Source organism: Stegostoma tigrinum, chromosome 26 (genome assembly GCF_030684315.1).
Source record: "Stegostoma tigrinum isolate sSteTig4 chromosome 26, sSteTig4.hap1, whole genome shotgun sequence".
Taxonomy (NCBI): Eukaryota; Metazoa; Chordata; class Chondrichthyes; order Orectolobiformes; family Stegostomatidae; genus Stegostoma; species Stegostoma tigrinum.
The window spans coordinates 40,220,751-40,246,772 of NC_081379.1; the positions used below are offsets into that span (position 1 = coordinate 40,220,751).

At 39.9% G+C, this 26,022-nt stretch overlaps 1 protein-coding gene and 1 long non-coding RNA gene across 5 annotated transcripts in view; one reads left to right on the top strand and one right to left on the bottom strand.

Annotated features, from left to right (window-relative positions):
* The window catches only part of LOC125464169 (uncharacterized), a 56,584-nt gene extending 31,809 nt beyond the window's left edge, over positions 1 to 24,775 (top strand). The window contains exons 2-3 of the long non-coding RNA XR_007249975.2: positions 6,186 to 6,370; positions 24,644 to 24,775. This is a non-coding gene — a long non-coding RNA (uncharacterized LOC125464169). The remainder of the gene's footprint in view (positions 1 to 6,185; positions 6,371 to 24,643) is intronic.
* The window catches only part of LOC125464168 (citron Rho-interacting kinase), a 197,615-nt gene that overhangs the window by 49,542 nt on the left and 122,051 nt on the right, over positions 1 to 26,022 (bottom strand). For all 4 annotated transcript variants that reach the window (XM_059655120.1, XM_048556312.2, XM_059655121.1 and 1 more), the window contains 7 exons: positions 23,125 to 23,322; positions 19,486 to 19,679; positions 12,508 to 12,643; positions 7,360 to 7,464; positions 6,748 to 6,888; positions 5,424 to 5,531; positions 2,986 to 3,148 (listed from right to left, as the gene is read on the bottom strand). In XM_059655120.1, the coding sequence (XP_059511103.1) occupies positions 2,986 to 3,148; positions 5,424 to 5,531; positions 6,748 to 6,888; positions 7,360 to 7,464; positions 12,508 to 12,643; positions 19,486 to 19,679; positions 23,125 to 23,322 (1,045 nt within the window). The remainder of the gene's footprint in view (positions 1 to 2,985; positions 3,149 to 5,423; positions 5,532 to 6,747; positions 6,889 to 7,359; positions 7,465 to 12,507; positions 12,644 to 19,485; positions 19,680 to 23,124; positions 23,323 to 26,022) is intronic.

A 26,022-nucleotide genomic window follows, 5' to 3' on the forward strand; every position in this document is an offset into this window, starting at 1 on the left:
TACTGTACAAATTTAACAATTTGTTTGCTTTTCAAAACTGTTCCTTGAAAGTAGAGTTGAAGGTAGACAGGGTAGAGTGAAGCCATTTGGCATGCTCGCCTTAACTGGTCAGTTCATTGAGTATAGGAGTTGGGGTGTCATGTCATGGCTGTATAGGACATTGGTTAGTTCACTTTTGAAATACTATGTTAAGTTCTGGTCTCACTGCCAAAGGAAGGATGTTGTTAAACTTGAAAGGGTTCAGAAAACATTTTCAGGGATACTATCAGAATTGAAGGGTTTGAGCTGTAGCGAGACACTGAATTGGCTGGGGCTATTTTTCCCTGGAACGTTGGAGGCTGAGGGGTGATCTTACAGAGGTTTATAAAATCATGAGGGGCATGGACACAGTGAATAGCCAAAGTCTTTTTCCTAGGGTGAGAGAGTCAAAAACTACGGTGCATAGGTTTAAGGTAAGAGGGTAAACATTTAAAGAACCCAAGGGGCAACTTTTTCACCCAGATAGTGGTGCATGTATGGAATGAGCTGCCAGAGGAAGTGATGGAGGCTGGTACAATTACAACATGTAAAAGGCATCTGGAATGTGCCCAACAGGCGACTGTTCTACATCAGTTTAGGTTATCTGGTCCGTGAGGATGAGCTGGATCAAAGGGTCCGTTTCAATGCTGCATAACTCAATGACTAGGACCCTGGTACTTTGTTCATTATTTTATATCCAAAGTAATATCAGAAACATGAGAACAAAAGAACTAGGAGGAGTAGGCAATTCAGTCTCTTCAGGTTGCTCTGTCATTTAATACAATCAAGGTTAATCTCATCTAGGCCTCAACTCCACTTTCCTGCCTTCTCCCCATAAGCCTTTTTACCCATTACTAATTAAAAATCTGTCTAGCTTCTCCTTAGATTTATTGTGTCCTGGTGTCCTCTGCACTCTGGGGTACTGAATTCCACAGACTCAATCTGTTCAGAGAAATAACTCCTCCTCATCTGTGTTTTAATCGGCCTCCCTTAGCCGAAAATTATGACCTCTAGTCTGTGCCACAAGGAGAAATATGCATGGGCTACTTTGTCTGTCCCCTTTGGGATTTGGTACACCTTAATTTGATCTCTCATTCTTCTAAACTTCTAGCGAGTATAGACCTAAACTGCTGAATCTCTCCTCATTAAGAGGAGCCTTTCATCTCTAGCAAGAATCTAGTCAGCCTTCTCTGAACTGCTTCAGATGCAACTACATCCTTCCTCAAATAAGGGAGCAAAACTGTAAGCTGTAGTCCAGATGTAGTCTCACCAATGCCTTGTCCAGTTTCAACAGTACTTCCCTAATTTTATACTCTATTTCTTTATCAATAAATGTCAAAATTCCATTTGCCATTCTTATTACCTGCTGTACCTGCAATTAGATTTCTGCATTAAACGCACAAAGACACTAGATTCCTCCACACCAAAGCATTTTGAACTTTATTTCCATTTAGATAATAAATTACTTTTTTATTCTCCCAACCAAATGAATGATTTCACATTTATCCACATTAAGTTCCATCTGCCAAACTTTGGTCCATTCACCTAATTCATCCATATCCATTTGTAAATTTCTTATTTCATGGCAATGTATTTTCCTCCCTAGTTTAGTGCCATTGGCAAATCTGCCTACATTACAAATATTTCTGAATACAAGGCATTAACATACTTTGCAAATAATTGAGATCCGAGGACTAAACCCTATGATACCTCACTAGTTACAACTTGTCAATCACAGAATGATCCCTTTATTCAGACACTCTGCTTTCCTCTGCCAAACGTCTATCCAAGCAAAAGTATTAGCCCTAACCTTGCGTGATCTTACCTTGCATATAAACCTATTGTGCAGCACCTTATCACCTGCCTTTCAGAAGCCCAACATACATCTACAGGATCCCTTTAATCTACATTGCTTGTTATATCTTCAAAGGACTCTAGCAAATTAGTTAAACATGATTTACCCTGCATAAAGCCAAGCTAAGTCTGATAGATTTCGTTTTCACTTTACATTTCATGACATTAGCATTTTTCCAATCCATTGAAAGCTTTTCAGAATCCAGGGAAGTTTGGAATATTATAATCAATGCATTTAGTATACCTGCTGTCACTTCCTTTAAGACACTTAGATATAAACCATCAGGCCCTGGGGACTTGTCTGCCTTTAATCCCAATAGTTTGCTTTGTCCTTTTTCCTCTCCTTTTCTATAACCTCTGCATTACCTGTTACTATTGGGAATGGTTTCAATATCTGCCTCCTTGAAGCTGAACCAAGATATTGGTTTAGTGTTTATGCCATTTTTATGTTCCCCATTATTAACTCCACAGTTACATATGCGAAGGGACCAACATTTACTTTAGCTACTGTTTTCCACTTCATGTACTTATAGGAGTTTTTTGCTAAGTGACCTGATAAACTATAGTAGACTGTCAAACAATGCCTTTCAGAATATTCCAGTTTGAATAAAAAGGAGTACCTGGAGACCTATAACAAAAAGTTCTCTTTTGGCACACTTTGAATCATTACCAAATCATTAAGATTGGTTTGTTTTTGACAGCAAACAGCTGATAACATTTAAAAGTTATTCCAAGAAGATTTCTTAGCTTTAAAGAATAACATCTTAGGCAGAACTGAATACAGATTTGCATGAAGATTTTATACTAAGGGCAGGAATTTTTTGTTACACAACTGTCACAATAAGAAATAGCAGTAAAAAGTACAAATGAATGTACTAATATTTGCAAGCCTCACATCTGCAGTTTAGCTCTGCAATGATAAAGTTACCAAATGTATTTAACAAGCACAAAAAAAATTATTTCATCTTGGGCATGGGTGTTACACCGCTCTCCACCTTTGCTCGCTTTTTCTTAAACTAGTGTTTGTGGACAGGTTCCATATCAGGCTGCTAATATGTTACTAAACCATTACATCAAACACAGATTGGTCCTTTCCTCCTCAAATGCTCTTACCTTCCTCCCGTACACATTTCAGCTCGACTCGTATTTTCTGTAACGCATCTTCTAGCTCCATATTCCGACATCTTTCCTTATCTAAGGCTACTTTCAGGTCATTGTACTGCATGGGAATCTGGACAGGTAGAGAAGGGTCTTCACGCCGACGCCCAAACAAACTCTACAGACAAGAAACGGTGTCACAATAGAACTGACTACTAAGCAAGAAATCACTATGCCAATGTGTCGATGGGCGACACTAACAGTGGAATGCTGACAAAAATCAAAATCTGGAAGCATCAGTAAAGAAGCCCTAATTTAATTACCAGTACTGACCTTAGCAGCGGAATGAAAATTTGTTTTAAAAGGACAAACATTTGAAGAGGAAAATGTTAAGTTTAGTCCAAACGTGTGCGTACAGAATTTCTCCAAATACGAGTGAGCATGTATTGCTCTAGTTGATAACTGATAAATGATGAGTTTTAATTGTTGGTTTGATTAAGAGGGAACGCTCCCTCACAACATGTCATTAGGAGCCATACCTGATTTTGTTTTCAGGAAATAAGTACACAGTGAGCCATAAATCAAATATTAAGTATCTTATAGAGAATGACAGAATTAGGTTGCATTTGTCGAGATTAAGAAGCATGTTCATAAAATTTTCTGACAAACTACAAGGATAGAAGCGTAACTGCAAAGTTTAGTAGCACAGAAATGTTTGGATGCAGGCAATTTACTCAAGGAGAACTGTGCAAATAGGGATATGACTTTTTAAAATCAGAAGTCAACTGTTCAGATGCTCAACCAATTGTCATACTCTTACCATTTTCAATATTATAGTGAGGATTAAACTTGGTGCATGAAGAGAACAGACACACTTGTCATGCTTCAGGTTTCTTGCAGTTCAGAGCAATCAAAACACTACAAATGGAGGCTGTGCTAAAGAAACTAAATTTTCACAACTCTACAAATTCATTGATGGCTTAAGATCATTTACCTAATCAAATGCATCATCCAGGAGTCATCATCAGAACAAAAGCAGTCACTCAAAAACTGCTTTGTCATCACATCCCAATCACAGGGCTGTGCAATGGGATAACAAGTTTTCAGAGTGAAAATAGTCCATTCTTTTAAGTTCCCTGAAACATACCTAAATTTGGGCTACATACAACGCATCATCCTCCGACACTTCCGCCATCTACAATCCGACCCCACCACCCAAGACATTTTTCCATCCCCACCCCTGTCTGCTTTCCGGAGAGACCACTCTCTCCGTGACTCCCTTGTTCGCTCCACACTGCCCTCCAACCCCACCACACCCGGCACCTTCCCCTGCAACCGCAGGAAATGCTACACTTGCCCCCACACCTCCACCCTCACCCCTATCCCAGGCCCCAAGATGACATTCCACATTTAAGCAGAGGTTCACCTGCACATCTGCCAATGTGGTATACTGCATCCACTGTACCCGGTGTGGCTTCCTCTACATTGGGGAAACCAAGCGGAGGCTTGGGGACCGCTTTGCAGAACACCTCCGCTCAGTTCGCAACAAACAACTGCACCTCCCTGTCGCAAACCATTTCCACTCCCCCACCCATTCTCTAGATGACATGTCCATCATGGGCCTCCTGCACTGCCACAATGATGCCACCCGAAGGTTGCAGGAACAGCAACTCATATTCCGCCTGGGAACCCTGCAGCCTAATGGTATCAATGTGGACTTCACCAGTTTCAAAATCTCCCCTTCCCCCACCGCATCCCTAAACCAGCCCAGTTCGTCCCCTCCCCCCACTGCACCACACAACCAGCCCAGCTCTTCCCCTCCACCCACTGCATCCCAAAACCAGTCCAACCTGTCTCTGCCTCCCTAACCGGTTCTTCCTCTTACCCATCCATTCCTCCCACCCCAAGCCGCACCCCCATCTACCTACTAACCTCATCCCACCTCCTTGACCTGTCAGTCTTCCCTGGACTGACCTATCCCCTCCCTACCTCCCCACCTATACTCTCCTCTCCACCTATCTTCTTTACTCTCCATCTTCGGTCCGCCTCCCCCTCTCTCCCTATTTATTCCAGTTCCCTCTCCCCATCCCCCTCTCTGATGAAGGGTCTAGGCCCGAAACGTCAGCTTTTGTACTCCTGAGATGCTGCTTGGCCTGCTGTGTTCATCCAGCCTCACATTTTATTATCTTGGATTCTCCAGCATCTGTAGTTCCCATTTTCTCTAAATTTGGGCTAAGCTTAGTTTTGATCTCTCCAGATAACAGTGAAGAGTTCAGCAGTATCCAGTCGAATAAGTCCAAACAAGTAAGCATTCATGTGATCTAAGCAGTGCATGTCAAGGTTAAGACAACAAAGCTCAGTAGACTACTCAACAAAATTTCAAACCTGCATGATTGTGTAGATATTGTGAACTGAATTAAAATCATCTTGAGTTTGCATTCACATTTGACTACCTTTTTCTTTTTAATTGGTGGATCCATCTTTGATTGTAGGAAATCAATCAATTTAGATTGTTGTGTGATAGTACCTTCCAGCTTCACTCTATCATGGGAGAATACCATCTGTGGAGATAGAATGAGACACATTAATCTAGGTTTCTGTTTCATTGTTGTAACAAGCACCCGTAAATCCAAGGCCAATTCATTGAGAACAAGTTTCTCCAGATTTTGCTCCATGTTACAAAACAGGTCATTCTATTAACTTCCTGCTGGATGACATTCAGGTTTTGGCTTTAGAACAGAAATGACAAACTGCAGATCTTTAAACTTCAAAATCACCCCTAACAAGATTATCACAATAGAACTAAAATCTGGAAATGCTGAACAAACTCAGGAAATCTAGCAGCATCTGTAGAGACAGTTCATGCTTGAAGTCACACATGTTCTTCTTCAGGAGTTTTGAAGGACAGTCAGTATCAGTCTCAAACAATCTTTTTCACTCTCTACAGATGCTACCAGAATTAGTGAGTTTCTCCAGTATTTTGCGTTTTTATTTCAGATATCCAGTATTTTGCTTTTAATCGCAACAGAAATAATATTCAGTAACACCAGATTAGCACACACTTATTTCCCTATCCCAAACCCCATTCTACCAAGAATACAGATCTGAATTTCATTGGCACCTGTGCATAGGAACACAACTGGATAGGTGGATTTGTATATTAGAGTGTTGTACTATCTGCGCATAACTGCCCTTGCACCTCTATCATTTTGTAGGTGTCAAGATGATGTTGAGTGTCTCACTCGGAAGTGATCCAGTCAAGGCCCTTAAGTGAGTGGTTCAACCATGTCCATCCTCCCACTCCACCTGGTCCAACATGACGATCACCAGAAACCAGAACAGAAGGACAAAGGCCAAAGTTGAGAAGCCTTAAGTTCCTGTTTTTCAGCCACAAAGTACAGTTGAGTAAATTATTACCACAATTTTAGTTGAACTTTGTCAGTACAAATTAGCAGAGACAAGTGTGAAATTTCATTAGCAACTTTATTCTATTGCCTTTCCCCCTCAACACGTGCGGGTGCACTACAGAAAATGCAAAGTTTATAAACTCAAATGCATCTTAACGTCTGGATGTCAGAGCTTTATCCTAGCAGTCATACCAATGTATTCTGAAGACCATATTCCTGTGCTTCAGCGATTATGTTATGTCAAAGTCACTAGCTTCTGGGGAAAATGGTTGCATAGCTTCCACATCTATTTGTTTTTAATTGCTTTTATGTGCCTTCTGTCAGTCATCACATACAAAGAGAGTGATCCAATTTTCTATTTAACTCTCACCTGCATGTTTGCAATCTGGTATTCCAAATCACTCTGTTCAGTTTTCAACAGGTCAGCCTGATCCAGGGCTTCCTGCAGTCCTTGCGTCAAGCGGAAGATGTGTGTTTTATGCATATCTAGCTGCTGCTGCAGTTTAGTTTGCTAAGTAAAATGAATAATCAGAACTTTTGGAACGTATGACAACATACAGTTAGACAAAAGAACATTGACAATCAAAACTCAATCTGATTCAATACTCAAAATGTCTCTCAGTGTTAACAACTCCTGCAACTGCAAACTACCTAGGTATTTAATTTCTACTAAGGAAAAGATGTAGATGCACACTTTTTTACGTTCCACGAATTTTTAACAGAAGTAAAAACGCTCGCCCTGTACTTTTAATTGGCGTCCTGCCATAGACACCTGCTGTACTGTCTATAAAAGACAACTTTCTTCTTTAACCTTTCATACTGAAACTTATTTCATTACTCCATCAAAATATTCAAATTCCAGACGTAGCATTAAACACCACCAACACATGTTCATATTTAATTCCCAGCATCTAAATAAATCATGAATTTTGCATAAGAAAAACATTTCATCATGCAAGGAATGATCTGATATTTGCACTACCTCCTCAATCAGTCTGTGTTTCAGCTCTCGCTCAGTTTCTAGTTTCTGCTGAAGGCCACGTGCATTCATCTCCAGCATGGTGTGCTTTTTTTCCAGGTCACTCAGCTGTAAATGAGAGCAGATTAAAAACTTTCAAGTATAAATATAGTGTTTCTAATTAACAAAGAACTGTATCAACAATATTGTGCATTCAAGTAAGGTAACTAATCCTGTCATTCAAACTAAATAAGTTTCAAAATAAGTGCCAAGTAAAGAACTATACATTGATTTACCATGCGGTCATTTTTTTTAAAAATCGGGGACAGTGTCATGTCCTGACATTGCCTCACCCCCAGAGTGCCATGTCCTAGGCAGGATGGGAGGGATTATTTGGTTTAATGGCAGAGGATTGTCAGGTCCCAGGCAGACAGGTGGTGTGCTGGGTCTTGGTTTGTAATATGTCTGCGAGATGTGGTGAATTGAGGGGCTCAGTTTAACATTTACACAGAAATTAGGCCAGGCTTTTATTTATCAAACTTTTGCTAGGTAACAATTTACTTGATACAGTGGAACTTTCTAAATTCTCCAGTTTGTACAGATATGTTTAGGGATCCAGGCTTAAAGGAATTGTCCATTGGAATATTCAAATTCTGAGGTAATTCCTTCAGAGTCTGATATGATCCCAACATGAAACTTCTACATATGATGCAATAACAGTTATACTTGCCCCTTAGCAACCCAAACCCCAACATTGTGTTGCTACGTATGGATACAGGTTGTTCAGCACTTATGTAGTTATGAATATTGAACATTGGGCAGAATGTCTAACCTTATAATGGAGTGAAATTCCCTTATAAAGCAGCTGAAGATGATAGTGTCTGAGACCCAATCTTGAGGAACTCCACCAGTGACCACATGGGACTGAGATGATCCACAAACAACAACCATCTTTCTTTGTACTAGGTATGATTTCAGAAAGGTGGAGAATTTTCTCTCCCTGATTCCTATTGGGTCCAGTTTTGGCAGAGCTCCTTGATGTCAAATCCTGTACGGATGCCAATGGCAGTCTCTCTCACTTCACTTCTGGGATTTAGTTCTTTTGACCATATTTAGACCAAGGATGTAATGAAGTCAGAAGATGGGTGATCCTGGCAAAACCCAAACTAGGGCCAATGAGCAGTTTATTACAGAGGGATTGTTGCTTGATAGCACTCTCAAAATCCATCCCATCACTTTGTTGACAATGGAGAATAGACTGATGAGGCAGTAACTGGCTAGACTGGACATACCTGGGCAATGTTCCTTTTTGCCAGGTTAATGACAGCATTGTAGCTGTACAAGAACAGCATGACTTCAGGAGCTTGTTCAACAACACCATACAATTTCCTACTTCTGCTTGTACAGATATGATTTTTATAGTGCTTAGAAAGTAAATAATTGTGTGTAAAATGATGCTTATGGAACCTACTAGATAGAAATATCAGACAGTTGTAAGGAATGACATCTGGGATCACCAGACCAATAACAATGGATGGGAAACTATTATGGAATGCTGAGTTCTAACCTTCACTCTTGACAATTGATCAAAATATGTTATATGCTCATTATAGTTGTTGCAATATCCATTTGTTGATCTGGTACATAAACACTAGTTAAAACTAGCTAGGGCAGACAGGGCCCAGAAGGAGGCTATGTGCGATGTAATCCTGTCTTTGCTTCTATCTTGATTACAGAGGGTATGACAATTGGCTTGGTTCAAGTTTGTGAATAAAGTGTTGTGATAGCCTACCATTGCATTCTGCAAAGTGGCTGACCAGCTAACTCTTCGGCTCTTTCCGCCTGCCATGAGGGACACTGAGCTGATTTACAGACTGATACCCAACTCACCTGGCCATAAAACAAACATTTCAACAGGTCCTGGCATGGGATGTAAACCCAAATCTTCAGGCTCAGAAATAGGAATGCTCTTACTGGGTGACAAGACCTCCTTTACATAATTCTGTCCAAATATTAAATGATGACATCTGATGTCCTTTCCTGCTCTACCTACATGGCCAGAAGAGGGAGCTACAATGCTTTTATGCTGGTGACTCCCAAAAAAACAGATGAGCTTATCCCAACAGTAAGCCACAGTTTATCATATACTATTTAAATTGAATCTTTCATAAATCTTTGTTCAAATTTCAAACAATTAATATGACTTTCAAAAAGCAAATATTGGAACATTCAAAAAAAGTCTTTTCTGATGAAGGGTCTAGGCCCGAAACGTCAGCTTTTGTGCTCCTGAGATGCTGCTTGGCCTGCTGTGTTCATCCAGCCCCACACTTTGTTATCTCGGATTCTCCAGCATCTGCAGTTCCCATTATCACTGATTGGAACATTCAACTTTCTTTTTAAGTGTATTTCTACATTTTATTGCTTCACCATCACCATCATGTGCAAAATCATGTTCTGCTCCCAATGTTAGATGTAGCATTTGTAGATAAGTTGACAAGGGAAGAATACAGCAGTTTGGGTTCAAATATGTATATATTAAAATCATTTGTACCAAATACCAATTACAAGTGCAGTGTGCAACTTGAAATTATTAGAGAATTGCCTTAAAATTTTATGTAAAACCAACTTGGTGGGGGTGAGGGGGGAGGAAATTCAGAGGTTTCTTAATTTCATTGTGATCCATTAATTTCCTAAACCAATCATTCCTTTTAAACAAAAACCCACTAGGTCTTAAAAGCATGTTAAGATAAAATTTACAATGTACTTAAAGCTCAAAATACTTTCCTAGAAGCTGACCACATCTTCAATGTATCAAAACACATGAAAACATACTACAGTAGTATGGTTGTTTTTCAATTCCTTAAGTGTTTGAGTTTCTGACAGAGAATCCTATGCAAATATGTAATGAAACACTAATGCAATGAGTCAGTAACTCGATTATGCTTCAGATCTAGAGCTTGACAGATTTATTTATTCAGTAGTGAAATCTTATTTTCCTCAGAGTAGCATCCTGTATCATATTATTGAACAGTATCTCTGTATTGCAAGATGAAAAATAAGCAGTACCAATGAGCTTGTTTGATAGCTTAAACATTTGCTTCCTTTGCATCAAATCGTCATATTCACTATAAACCTTCCCCTAACTCCAACAGTATTCAGGGAAACATTTACTATTAAGGTAATATTGCTAAGCCTGTGATGCAAGTTATAGGAAATAATGAGACAACACAAATTTCATTCAACCACCCCTTTTTTGCAGAGGGCATGCAAATATGTTTTTTAAAAGGACAACAGAGGAAGTAATCAGCTTATTAGCAACATGACAAATTTCAATGAAGAAACAGGGCGGGGCAGAAAGGGGGTAGGGGAGAGGAAGAAAACTTCAATTCTTAGTTTAAGCACTGATCTAAATAACCAAATTTCTGATTCTGATTTCTAAATACCACAACCCATGTGGAGTGCACATTTATACCAGCTAGAGCTTTGATCCTGACAACCAACATACAAGAAGGAGACACTTGAGTAGCCAGAGAGACAGCTATTGTCTGGATAAAGGCACAAAAATTTAGATGTTGCTAACCAATTCTAGCTTGCTTTTTAAAAAGCAAGTTTACTTCTCTAAAAGGCTATATTTTCCTGCCTATCTGGCTTCTTCTCTACTGCTATGTCTCTCTCTCCTTTCTCACAATCAGAGTTCTGTCTTCGGTCCTACAAAATGCCTACTTCAGATCAAAGATTTCCTTCACTCATCATCCAATCCTCTCCATGTTTCTGATGATACACCTATTTCCATCAGGCGACACATGTTCAATTCTCAGAACTTCCTGACTACTTAGTGTGATGAAAACTTTGTTTCTGGCAAGTCTAATCAATGGTCAGCTACGTATCTATTAGTTAAGACTGTTCTAAGTTCAGTTCCTGACATACTTATACTTCCTGTCTTAGAATGAAACTCCAACAAGTCAAACTTGGCTGTGTGCACTTTCATGACAAAAAGTCTCCACAAAATCAACAACACTTGAAAAATGAGTTCCATAGTTGAGGTCACTATTTAAGAGCTCCAAGACTGGACAGAACGGAAAAGTTTGTGGTCTGAGGTGACTCTGCTCTCACTCATCTTCACTTGAATTGATCCCATTGAGAAGTTATTATTCTTCTGAACATTATATGAATGATGCTATTAACACAGTGGTAGTGTCCCTATCTCTTGCCCACAGGACCTACGTTCAAGTTCCATCTGTTTCAGAGGGTGTGTCACAACATGCTGAACAGGTGGACTGAAATTATCTACATTGATGCTGCTTTCAAGCTGTCAATACATTATCCCACACATTGGTTTTTCTCTCTTTACATTTAAAAGATTCCTCACATCTTCAAAACAGTAGGAGGTGTTTACTTCTGTCTGCCCTTCTTCCAACCACACACTTTCAACTGTCCAAGCTTATTGTCACTTGACCACTTCCTCAATTACCAAATACCTTTCTTCTGCTTTCAACTTGTAATGTGACAGTGACCTTAGTCCTAGGTTTCTCTTTTTTCAAAGAAACAATTTGTTCAACCATTGTATACAGCTTCTACAAGATAATAAATACTTCCACAATTTCATTCTGCTCTAGTGACAATACTGCTTATTGTGGTTTGTTATGTAATGTGTCGATTGAAAAGCCAACTGTTTGGGCAAAGCCTCCTACTGAAACGCTGCCAAACATATACCACAAAGTTTTCTTTACTCGGAGAGTGGTAAGGGCGTTAACTCATTGTAGTGTATTTAATTAAATGTAGTTAACTCAGCCACATTAGAGGCATTTAAACAGTCCTTGGATAAGCATATGGATGATGATGGGATGGTGTAGGGGGAGGGGCTTAGATTAGTTCAAGATCAGTGCAACATCGAGGGCCAAAGGGCCTGTTCTGTGCTGTAATGTTCTATGTTCTTAGTAGAAAGAATGTACATCATGAGCATCATTGCTGACGAGATTAATTTTCTGATTTTTGATACCATCTAATAAGCACCAGGTACTCCACCAGTCAAATTTACCTGTTTATCTACGTAGGTTATGTATACTTTGACTTGGAATTAGAGCTTAACAAATGCATTACACTACCACGAAAACTAAAATCCCATCAAAATTTGGAAAGAAACACTGATCTAAGTTTTCAGCCAAAACTAACCGTATCAGAAAGGCTTTCTGCTTTCAATTTCTGCTCTTTCAAGGAATGTTGTAAGGTTAGGATCTCAGCCTTATGTTCCTTCACGGCCAATTCTACGGCTTGCCGGGACTCATTGCCACGTTGATCTGCACGCATTCTGTGGGATTAAAAAGAAGGTAAACCAACAAAGACCACAAGGCAACAGCTATTTTCACAAATTCACCAGATCAACACCCTCGTATTGAGAAAGCTGCACAGAATAAACACCCTCAGAAATGGACTGGGAGAAATAATTATCCTGACAGGTTAGGTGACATAGCTGGCCTCAGAGTTTATATGTTGGGAGTAACACATGTAGTCTCTTCAGAGTTGATTTAGATATCACATTAATAGTTTATTCTCCATCCAGTTGATAATTCTACAGGAGTGGACTTATGTGCAGGATGATCCCAAAATATTTAGAAAGCTTTTCTTTGGGCACCTAGCAAATGTGGCACAACAACTGAAATATAATAACAAATTACTAGAAGATATCTAGCTCGAAAAACAACAGGAGTGAAATAGCTCCACAGAGGCTTGTATACTGTCACCAAGTCACCCTTTATTTACACATGGAAAGTTCTTGAATCTGGTACAGCCTCATCAGAGTCAGCACCGAGATTGTTAGAACCTCTGGCACTCCTGTTTATATCCGTCAGTCAGGGCTGCCTGATTGGACCAGGTTAACAGCCTCAAAGAACTCTTATTCTATGAGGTCTATTCTATTACAATCACTGCATCCTCCCCTTCCAAGTCCAAGGATATAGGCTGGTCCTTTTCCTTGGAGAATCTTTTGGAGTAGTTTAGCACCAGGTCAGGTTCCTCCAACTTGGTGTCTGATACGGGCAGCGTGTTGTACACAGAAATGAGCCTCTTGCACAGTGAGCACCATGGTAGAAATTCACTCTCTTCCTCTGCTGGCAGAGGCATCAATGCAGTTACATCAGTTACATCCATCTCAGATTAAAAAATTTTAACAACACTTGTCGGAGAATGTGAGCCCACGAGTTCCAGCATTCTTTCCAACTGTTCCAAGGAGCAGGGCACATTTTGCTCCCTATCTGTTTGACAGTTCGTGGCTTTCACATGGGCCAAGTGTTTATTCAGAACCGTTGCACTGATCCAAAATTTATACATCACTGGTCCTGACCGCTTGTCAACCATGTCTCTTAACCAAACAGGGCCATTTCCATGATTCCTGCAGCAAACTTCTTGCTCTATAGTAATTAGTCTCTCTGACACTGGCACCTGGGGATGTCAGATTTAACCTGGTGCAGTCTTTTCCCATTAGCAACTTTGGTAGTGCTATCACTTAAGTTATACGTGGGATGACTCCTATAGGGATCAGGGCAATTTGATATTTAGTAAAGCTGTAGGTTGTTTGTTCAAGTCTGCCTTCAAAGTTTGAACTGCTGTTTCTGTCAGGCCATTGGATGATGCATGGTTTGGAGCTGTGCCTTCTATGTTGAACCCAATTCAACCTAAGGAAATACTCAAATTCTCTGTTGGTAAATGATGACCTGTTATCTGTGACCAACACTTCTGGGAGCCCATGCACCTTTTTGAATACATGTAGTTTTACAATGGTCATCCCTGTGTTTGGCGAATGGACTCTTGTGCAAGTCTAACCACTGAATGGACATTTATGATGATGAAGAACATTGATCCATGAAAGAACCTGCACAGAGAATGTGCAGAGTCTAAGGTTTACCCACCCATTCCTATGGACATGGGAGAGCTGCTGGTGGTAATTTTTGACCTTGTTGGTACTCTAGGCAATGTCCACCAGGCCTGCATCTGAGGCTGGCCATAAGACATAACATCTCACCAACATCTTCATTTTGGAGACCCCTGGATGACCCTGGCAGAGTTCAGTCAGTAGCAACCTTTGCTCAGGACAATCACTCTTGCTCCCCATAGCAATATGCTATCTTCTATTGTGATATGGTCTCTTCAGGTCCAGAAAAGGTTTCAATTCAGGTTGTGATGTCCTTTGGTTTCCCAACACCACTACCTCTTTCAGTTTTGACAGGACTAAATCTATCTGCATCTAAAGTCTGATATTGGCAGCTGTGAATGGAAGTATGCCCAGAAAATTTAAAACCATTACAGACTCTTCCATTGGTGGCACTACTGGTGGTGTACCTGCCAATGGGCGGCAGAGGTGGGGTGGGGGGCAATCAATGTATCTGCATTTGCTACTTGGCCTCCCAGTCAGTGTTCCAACTTGTAATTATACACACTGAGTATTAGAGCCGACGGCTGAATTTGGCCTGAAGCTAGGGGCAGCACTGCTTTGTCCTCTAACCAGACCGAGTAGGTGTTTGTGATCTTTTATTATCATCAATTTTCATCCATAAACGGTATTAGTAGAACTTGCTGACTTCAAATATGACCGCCAATCCTCTCTCGATCTGGATGTATTTATGCTCTGCATTAGCCGAAGGTCCTGGATGTATAGACATTCATGAACTAATACCAAGTGATGCTGTACAGGGTGGCATTGCATGTCTTACCAGATCTCGCTTGGGATTGTCGTGTGCTAACACTTTAGAGGATGATTGCTATTTCTTCACTGCACTGAAAGCTTTGGCTTGGCTACATGACCATTTCCAAGGCTGACTCTTTTTTTTGGTGTTGATGCAAATGCTAAAGGGTAGAGGCAGGTTATGTATGAACTTTCGATAATAATTTACTAGGCCAAGTAATGACCTAAACTCCTGGAGAGACATGGGAGCCGGGGCATTTTGATCACCTTCACTTTGTCTTCCAACAGGTGTAACCTGGTCTTGTCGATTCTGTAGCCCAAGTAGGTCACTTGGGGTGTGTGGAACTTGCATTTCTCCCTGCTTTGTCCTTGGACCTTTTTCTGAAGTGGATGTCTGCCTATGTCCAAGTTCTCTAAGTGCGCCATACTATGACGACCTGAGGTAGACCTTGCAAAATGTTCTCCATCATCCACTGAAAAATTGCACAGGCTGCCAATACCCCAAACGGCAGTCTTGTATGTTGGTACAAAATCTGATGCATATTAATTGTAGCATTCTTCCAGGAATCCTGATTTAAATGCATTTGCAAATAAGCGTGGCTTATGTCCATCTCTGTGAAGGATAGCCCTCCTGTCAGCTTTGTGTATAAATCCTCTATCCAAGGGATTGAATAATTATCCAACTGCAAAAAACAGTTTACCACTTGCTTAAAATCCCCACAAAGGTGAACCAACCTGTCTGCTTCAAAATCGGTACGACTGGCACTACCCATTCCGCAAACTGGATGGTTCACCTTCCAGCCTTCTGATTCCTGGCATTAACTGCACTAGGCAGGCCTTGCAGAATAGTGGAGTTGTTTCTTGGTCAGCATGCAAGGTGGCCTTGGATGTTTTGATAAGACCGCAGACTTCCCAAAAGTCTTCCATGACATTTAGTTCGGATTCAATTAGGTAGCCATTTTCTAATAGAAAAATGTTGAGCCAGTTGAGGTGAATCTCTCTCAACCAATTTTGCCCTATCAGGTTTGGGACTGAGCCTTTTACTACAAGCATTGGGAACTGAACCAGTTGCTTTTCGTAAGAGATCAGAACAGAATTCGTGCCCTTAATCTACAAAGGTTCCCTGCTGCTTCAAATGCCAAAGAAAATTTGAATCCTTTGGTCATGGTGTGGCTTTGTTTTGGAGTTTTGCTGCATGCTGACTTAAAGTCCCTCTGTTCAGTCTGCGTCCTGAGTGAAGCTATGCTATTACCTTCACTCTAGTGGTGTAACTCAAGCTCAGTCGGACTGGTGAGGGTGTCCACTTCCATCAGAATACCCGGCAGCTCATGTGCTCCATTTGCTGTATTTTACCATAATAAAGTCAGGTTTAGAGCCTGCTTAAAGTCCAGTTGGGCTTCAGCTAGCAGAAGCTTTTGTATAGTTATATCATTAATCCCACATGCTGACTGGTCTCTAACCATCTCATTAAGGAATAAGTTGAAGTCATATGCCTTGGGCAGTCATCTTAACCTCGTCAAAAATCCTCACACTGATTTCTCCTGGTTTCTTAAATTGCCAAGAAAAAATGATAGTGTCTCAGAATTAAAGGAGGCTTGGGTTTGTTATATTCCGTAACTACATTAAGGAGGTGGTTAGGTTGATTGACCAGGCTAAAATTGCCCATTGTGTCTAGGGGTATGCAACGTAGGTGGATTAACCATGTTACATGCATGGTTACAGAGATGTTTTAGGGGGCTGGGTCTGGATGAGATCTCCTTTGGAAGATTGATGTAGACTTGATGGGCAGAATGGCCTGCTTCCACACTGTACGGATTCTGTGATTTTATAAATTTGTCAACTCTTCAAAGGTTTCAGTATCTGGTGCCTGAGGAAACAGTAGGCTCCTAATAACAGAAAAAGCTGCAGACCCCCACGGCTGTCAGGAGAATTACTTGTTGCTTTTCATCTGCCCCAATGTTGCTTGCCTGGAAATAATAATGCATTCTTTCAACATACTGGGCCAAGTCTTTAATGGCAGGGTCAAACAAGTCAACTTTCCCAAATAATGGCATAATGCAAGAAATTCTTATACCAACTCAAAGAAGACTTTTGTGAGTGCCTTTCTTCAGGAGAGTGCTTTATTCTCGTCAACACAGAAATAGCTCCACATAGCCAGTATTCTGTCATCACTAAGACACCCTATATTTACATGTGGGAAGTCTTTGACTCTGGCATAGCATCAACAGAGTCTGCACCCAGGTTGTCAGAATCTCTGACGTCCTCTTTTTATCTGTCAGCCAGGGCTCCTTGATTACACCAGGTTAACAGCCCCAATTAATGAACTCATATTCTATAATGTCCAGCTGGCTGACATTGTTACAATCACTACAAGGAACATTTTGGAATTACTGCATTTTACAGGAGTCTAGTTACAACAGAAAATTTAACTTAACTTGATCTTACTTACACGGAGAAGGTGCCCAGTGAGATTATCACTAGACGAGGAATCCAAAGAGCCAGGCAAATAATTTTAGGATATTGTTTCAAATCTAACATTTTCTGAGCAACCTTTTTAGAGATGTTATTGCGCACCTCTGAAACATGTAGGAAAATCTGGAATTGAATCAAGCCTCAGCTGCAGAGACTGTGCAACTACTGTCAATTGCCAGCTGACAAATGGCTAGTTACATTCACACCACTCGAGTGCCGGGCAATGATAATCTCCAATAAGATAAATCTAATTACCTCCTTTGAAACGTAATGGCCTCGCTGTTATTGGATCTCCCCATAACATCCTGGGGGTTAGTACTGACCAAAATTGAACAAGACTAGTCACATAAATTTTGTGGCTACAGGAGCAGGTCACCCTCTAGGAATTTTCTCTGATTTCTTAAAGCATGACCACCACCTACAAGACAGAAGTCAAGAGCATGATGATACATTTGTCTGATGAGTGTAGCTCCAACAACACAAGACGTTTGACATCTTCCATGATGAAGGGTCTGCTTATTTGGCCTCCATATCATCAAGCATCGACTCCCTCCATCACAAAGGGTAAGTAACAGCAGGGTCTACCAGCAACAGCATAAATTTACCAGGACTCCTTAGGCAAGCATTTTCCAAACTTATGACCATTAAGGTTTCAGATACACAGGAACACCACCAGTTGCAAGTTCTTCACCAAGCACTCATTATTCTGACTTGGAATATATCACCGCCCCTCCAGTGTTGCTGGGTTGAAATCCTTGAACAGCCTCTCTAACAGCAATGGGAGTGGGTCAACATCAATTGGACAGCAGCTCACCACCACCATCCCAAGGGCAAGTAGGGATGGGCACAAATGCTGGCCGAATCAGCATTGCCTAAACCCATGAATACATTTGTTAAAAAGTTGTTAAGTCATATCTGGTTTACTAATGTCCTTCAGAGAAGGAAATGTGCTATTCTCACCTGGTATAGACTACATGTGTCACATAAGTACCATCTGAAATGCCCTAGTAAGCCACTCAAATCAAGGGCATTTAGTTATGGAAAACAAATGCTTGTTTTGTGAGCAGCGCCCACATCCCACCAACTAATTTTTAAAAATATCCATGTTTAAGCAATGCAAGCACAAAGATACCATATGCATGTACATCCATTCCAATTATCTATTATAATTGCATACATTAAAACATTAAACTCAGATATCAAGAAAGTTGTTCCTTTTTAAATAAAACATTCAATTGTTTAACTAATTGTCCAGGAAGATAAGCCAGTTTTAATAATTTAGCTTTCAGTTCCAAAAACTGCATTAGAACATTTCTTATAAGCAATAATGGCCATCATGACAGCCGTGACTTTTCTGCACAATAGGGGACTGGATAACTCACAGCAGAGATTTATACATGAATCACGACTGGCCATGACAGTCTATTTATATCAGTGCAAACGGAATTTGGATTGAAAACGATGAATTTAAATGACTACTTTTGCAGTCTGTGTGCTGAACGAAGTGGCTTTGACAATTCACATTGTATTTGTGATGCTACATCAGGGAAACAGAATTTCTTCCTGTTTCACTACCCATATGTAGGATCAAGCAAAAATTCCCAGTATTTAAAACACTGGAAAAAACCCTGGACTTTTCCAAACCTTTAACAGGTAAAAGCAACAACTGGCCTGTGCTTTGTGAAGAATATATAAACACAACTCACAGAACTAAGTTTGCTGTCTGGTACCATTGTTCCGCCACGAATTCCAGTTTCTATCTCCTCCCTAAGAGGACAATCAAACGAAAACAACAGACTCTATCCTGAGACAGCTTTTACATTTCAGGCTACATAGCTCTGGTAGCAAATGATCTTCCACACGTCTCATCTGTATAGTCCTAATCACCTAGTACACTGATAACATATTTATATGTTACCTACTTCAGCATCTATATAAATTTAATGCTCCACTGTACAGTATGCTTCCATTATGCAGAATTTCCTCCTACATGACAGTACCTGTTCTGCTTTTCAATATCCAGTAGTTTCTTCATTTCTTGGATGCGCCGCTCAAGTTGTGTTTTTTCTTCTTCAAATTCAGCTTTCCAGGTTTCCCACTGCCGTTCTTTCTCAAGAAGCTCATCATTCAACGTCTCCAGATCCATCACCTGCTCCTCCAGCATTGAGCAGGTTGTCTTCAGTGTCTCGATTGTCTGAAAGAGAAATGGATTAGAAGAGGAATCATTAAAAGTTCCACACAACTAAGGAATGTGTCAGATTTAATTGAGTTGAAAATACCAAGGGTTCTTCCAGCACTCGAGAAGCTAAACTGAATTTTGACCTAGTATATACAGTTTTTTCTCCCATATATATTCACAGCAGCATTTACTAAAATATACACTGTTCTTTTAATTCTGATTTCTCAGTGCTAGTTTATGTTTAGACTGTCCACATTACCTCAATACATTACCAGACTAATGGACAGGGACTGAAATTGGTTATCCTTGTAAATATGGTAACTAAGGTAAAACAGATAATTGGGGTTAATTGATAACTTCATTGACTGGGTAGATATTAAGTGAGAAGGAGGAGGGCTGGATGGCTAGAAAGAGCTGCGTGACTTAACAATTAATCAACTCTATCCTCAAAAGAAGATGCTGTGGTTTCTGTCTCACTGCTGGCTTGGATCCCAATTGATATTGATAGCAAAGGATGGTTGCCTAAAAGGTGAAGATCAGAAACTAAGAGTTTGAAGAATTGAAGTTACTTTAGATAAAAATGGCTGAAGCCAAGTGCAAAATGTCAGGATGTGTATCCCATTAACAATTTGTGAAATTGAATCTCATGCTTCAATGTAAAAAATGAGTGGGTACTTTCTTAAACAAGAAAAAAAGTTAAGGGCTTGGCACTGTCACTTCCTACTAGAAAGTATAGTCAAAACTAGAGACACCATTCAACACAAATGTTTGGAAATTGAATAAAAGCTATTCGCAACATGTAGAAGAAAGATGACCCATTAAATATATATGAGGCATGGTCAGACTTTGGCAAATTTAGAAAGTAGATGAATATTCTATAGAAGAACATAATTTAACAGACTAGATGCACAACTGCAAAAATTCTACCTGAAGATTCCCAATTTAAATTGTTGGGCTATTCCAAAGTCTTGTGTGGATAAATTCCTAATATTAACAAGAGTTATAATTTTCAAAAATAAATATTCCTGGAACAAATTTCAGAAGGCTTAAAAAAACTTCCCGATGAATCATTCACTCCTAGCAGCCTTCATGGATCAAATTTGGCAATGACTCAAAGAGTGGAGGTTTCAATGGTAACGGTAATGAGATCAACCAGATATAGGCCAAAAGGGTCAATACAAAGAGTGAGGATAGAGATTTCTCTAGCAATAATAATAGACAACAGGAGTGGGGAATTAAAGCAGAAGAATCAACTCTAAAAATGCCTGGGGTGTGATCAACAGGGATATTAGATCAGATTTAAAATACCATTAGATAATAAACTGTCTGAAAGGGAACATGTAATAATTTTCTTAAAATTAAGCATCATGCAAAGGATTCAGAAGGAGAAGGTGGCGGCACTGATTAAGCAGACTGAATTATTCTAATTACAAGAAGCTTTAGCTCAATCATGAAAAACATTCAAATGAAACTGGACATGGAGTATAACTACATTATTGTTTTTCTCAGTGGATTTACAGTTTATACAATCCATTAACAAGACCTAACTTCCCTAAATAAATATTAGGCAGGTGTTATCAGTAGCCAGAAATAAGATTTGAAAGGATAAAAGTCTAATTATTTTCAAACTACATCAGCAGTTTCCCCATCTGCTCACAGGTTAAAAATCTTACTAGCAGGCGTGGGAGTAAGGGATGATGAATATACTAAACGTGTAACACATTGCATTCAAAGCTTTTATGTGGCATTTTTTCTAATTAATCTACTCAGAAATGTTATCACACACTCTGGAGCAGTTGGGACTTGAATCCAGGCATCCTGGACCAGGAAGTATGGACATTACTACTGTACCACAAGAGGGCCCCAAGTATTCATTTGACCCATTTTTTTCTAATCAACTTGTTGAGACCTGTTATACGTAGAACATTACAGCACAGTACAGGCCCTTCGGACCTCAATGTTGTGCCGACCTGTCATACCAATCTCAAGCCCATCTAACCTACACTATTCCATGTACGTCCATATGCTTATCCAATGACGACTTAAATGTACCTAAAGTTGGCGAATCTACTACCGTTGCAGGCAAAGTGTTCCATTCCCTTACTACTCTCTGAGTAAAGAAACTACCTCTGACATCTGTCCTATATCTATCACCCCTCAATTTAAAGCTATGCCCCCTCGTGCTCGCCATCACCATCCTAGGAAAAAGGCTCTCCCTATCCACCCTATCTAACCCTCTGATTATTTTACATGTTTCAATTAAGTCACCTCTCAACCTTCTTCTCTCCAATGAAAACAGCCTCAAGTCCCTCAGCCTTTCTTCGTAAGACCTTCCCTCCATACCAGGCAACATCCTAATAAATCTCCTCTTCACCCTTTCCAAAGCTTCCATATCCTTCTTATAATGCGGTGACCAGAACTGTACGCAATACTCCAAGTGCGGCCGCACCAGAGTTTTGTACAGCTTCACCATAACTTCTTGCTTCTGGAACTCAATCCCTCTATTAATAAAAGCTAAAACACTGCATGCCTTCTTAACAGCCCTGTCAACCTGGGTGGCAACTTTCAAGGATCTGTGTACATGGACACCGAGATCTCTCTGCTCATCTACACTACTAAGAATCTTACCATTAGCCCTGTACTTTGCCTTCTGGTTACTCCTACCAAAGTGCATCACCTCACACTTGTCTGCATTAAACTCCATTTGCCACCTCTCAGCCCAGCTCTGCAGCTTATCTATGTTTCTCTGCAACCTACAGCATCCTTCGTCACTATCCACAACTCCACCGACCTTAGTGTCGTCTGTAAATTTACTAACCCATCCTTCTACGCCCTCATCCAGGTCATTTATAAAAATTACAAACAGCAGCGGACCCAACACCAATCCTTGTAGTACACCACTAGTAACTGGTTATTGCACACCTCTGGAGCAGGTGAGACTTGAATCTGGGCCTCCATATCCAGGGTTAGGCACCACAACAGCCCTAAGTTTTTATTTGAAGTGAAATATGGAGAATCTATTAATGCTGCAAGTGGTTAAGCAGATGATTAGGGTCAAAGTGATTAATTAATTGACTGGGTAGATTTAACAGAGAAACTAGTGTGGGTGGTAGAAAAAAAGGAGTTGTAAAACTGCTAGTTAATAAACAATATCTAAAAAGTGTTTTGGTTTCTGTTTCGGGTGACTGGCTTGGATCACAACTGACAAACCTGAAGTTATTCTAATCTTTAAGTCAATACCAAGCTCTCCCAAATACCCAAGCACAAAAACTCCTACTAAGGTGGTACAATGCAGACGTGTTAAATGAATAATATTTGATGTTATATATATGTGAATTATATTAACATGGTATTAATATTTATAGTAGTATTTTTAAAAAAGTTATATCAGTAGGCCTGATAAAAAGAGATAGAACACTGAAAAGTGCAGACGTAAGTTAATCACTAGATGTGTACTAACCTGTTTTTGGTTACTGAGCTGGAGCTCTTGGTCGGATAGCTCCTGGCGCATCCTGCCCATTTCCAGCCGGAGCTGGGTTCGTTCATCTCCAACACAAGATAACTCTTCCAGCTGCTTGGTCAGGTAGTAATTCTGGTTGTTCAGCTCAGCATTTTCCTGGCTCAATTGATTTAACTGTTCCTCCAGATCTGAAATAACCTATTGCAGAGACAACACAATCCCATATACATTGCAATCTTTCATCTGCATGCATACAATATTTAAAACATTCGCCCGTGTGGTACTTAAGCATACAAGTCTATTCGAATAAAAAATCTACATCATTTTATTGAAAAAGCATCTTTAATGCTAATACTTAACTCAAACATTGTCCCATCATTCCGCCTCATCCTAAGTTACAATCACAGTCAGAGTCCATTGAGGAAATAATTGTGACCTGTTACACTTCCTTTCCTTTTCATTGAATGCAAGTTGCCACCAGACCACAAAGAGTGTCAGAATCTGACCACTCAAAAAATTCACACTTCAAAAAGCTTGGAAATCATATCAAAATCCCTTAGACTGTTCCCTTACCACACGAAACATCCTCTTCAAAGCTACACGTATATAGCCCAACCACAGTAGAGGGAGCTGTAAGCTCAAGTCATTCATGAGGGAGAATTTCAACCTCTCTCCTGCTTCCCAAACACACACAATATTTGAACCCTGCTTTCTGAACTTGTTATATGCCATTGTCATTAAGATGTGAAATAGATGTGTAAACATGCAATAAAGTTCAATGAAGAAATGTTCAACTTGAATTTTAATCATTAAGGATGGAACTGAATAGTGATTGGTCAGTATTAAGGTGGATACTCTTGGTGCAAGTGAAGAGCTTCATAAACTATTGTATGGGTCTACTTAAGAAAGTATGTCATTTTTTGGGGAATAAAAATAAAAATGACTTTAACAAAGTACGATTTCTCTAACATTACCTAGCCTCCACGTCTCTACACTGTCCCACCCTCCCAAGAATGGCTTCCAAGATTCTCTCTCCTCCCAACGCTTCCAGGCCTTCTAATCATCTTCTCCCCAAAACTCTCTAGTCCTATCCCAGGAGTCTCGCGTCACTCTTTCTATTTACAGCTGCAGTCTAGTTTCCAAGATCTACCTGTCCAACTGATCCAGCCACTCAATCTAGAAAGAAACTGATATCAAAGATAGAAAAAAATCCCACTGTAAGTCACTCTTCCCCAGCTCCAAAAATGATTCCCAATTTTATTCTGTCTAGCAATCACACATCAATACCACAATAAAAAAAGACTTTTATGAAGCTAAAAAGACTGCATACTCTCATAAGGCTGTAAATGAAGTTAATCACTATACCACAAATAGTCACCCCAACACTGACCAGTCACTACATATTTCTAATTCTAGTGGTAAAAGCCGGACTAAATTCATGCTGATCAACATACAGCACAGAAATGCTCAAGCTTCACTAAATCATATGTTTACACTTTTGCACTTCTATTTTATGCAGCGGTGAAGAAGGGTGCAGCAGGAACTTTAAAGCAACTGGAAGATACTTGGATGCAACGTGACATAAGAAGAAGTAATTTTTCTAGCTTCAGTTGAAGGCTGTCTCTTTAACTCCAGTCACAGTACAGTTAAAAGTAAGCACTAAATAAAATTCACATCACCCACCTAAACAGATACAAATACATTTTATGAATTATTCTTACATTGTGGATTTCAGGGAAGCACACAAATGCCACCACGTTCACAAAAACACAGGCTTGAGATTAATTCAGTTATGCATCGTGACAGTCAGTTATTTTGGTTTTATTCAAACCCACGACAGATGGAGAAAAAAACACAAGTTGGAATGAATGGAGATTAAGAGAACATTTTAAAACTACCAAAGGTGAATTCAGTTTCTTTAGTAGAGAGGAATAATAGGCCAGATTTAACTCAAAAGTTAATGAAAAAAATAGTAATACGGGATATGAAATGCAATCTTTTATTATTTACCTTTCAAGACCCTACTGCATCCTTTCTAAAAATACACATTGTTATTTATGCACTTGGTCATTTGTTCAATAAATTTTATTGATACTATAAGCCTAAAGTAGATCTGATCTTGCACTATCCTTAATGATGGTTGAAGTCAGGAGATAAATGCTACAGAAAGCACAGATTCTAAAAGATAAAATGTGTCAGGGAGTTTTATTTCCGTGTCAAGGCTGGTGCTCTAGTGAGAAAATACCTATGAACCTTCAGTTGAATTACATTCAGCAATCATTGCATAAATGAGGCCATTCAGCCCACTGGGTCTGCACCGGTTTTCTGAACATCTTATCTGCCAATGTCCTGCTTTTTCCTTTTAACCCTGTGTATTGTTTCTACTTAAATAATCATCCAATGCCCTTCTGAATGCCTCAATTGTAGCTGCCTCCACCACACTTCCATTCCAGACCCCAAGTACTTGTTCAGTGAAAAGGTTTTTTCTCTCCTCAAATTTGCTTCTTTGAAAATCACTTTAAAAGCATGCTCTCTGGTTCTCATCTGTATAAGCGGGAACAGTTGCTCCCTATCAACTGTCAGACCCATCATGATTTTGAAAATGCCTTTAAAATATCCTCTTAGTTTTCTTCTCTCCAAGGAAACCAGTCCCAGCTTCTCCAATTCTTCCTCCAGCCATTCTTTTTAACCTATTCTTCATGGTTGCCAATGGATTCACATCCTTCTTATAGTGTGGCACCCAGAACTATACACAATACTCCAGCTGAGATCTGACTGTTGTATTCGAAGTTCATCATAACTTCCTTGCTGTTGTACTCCATGCCCTTGTTTATGCACCCTGGAATACTGTATGCTTTATTAACAGGCACTCTACCTGAAATCCCACCTTTATTGTCT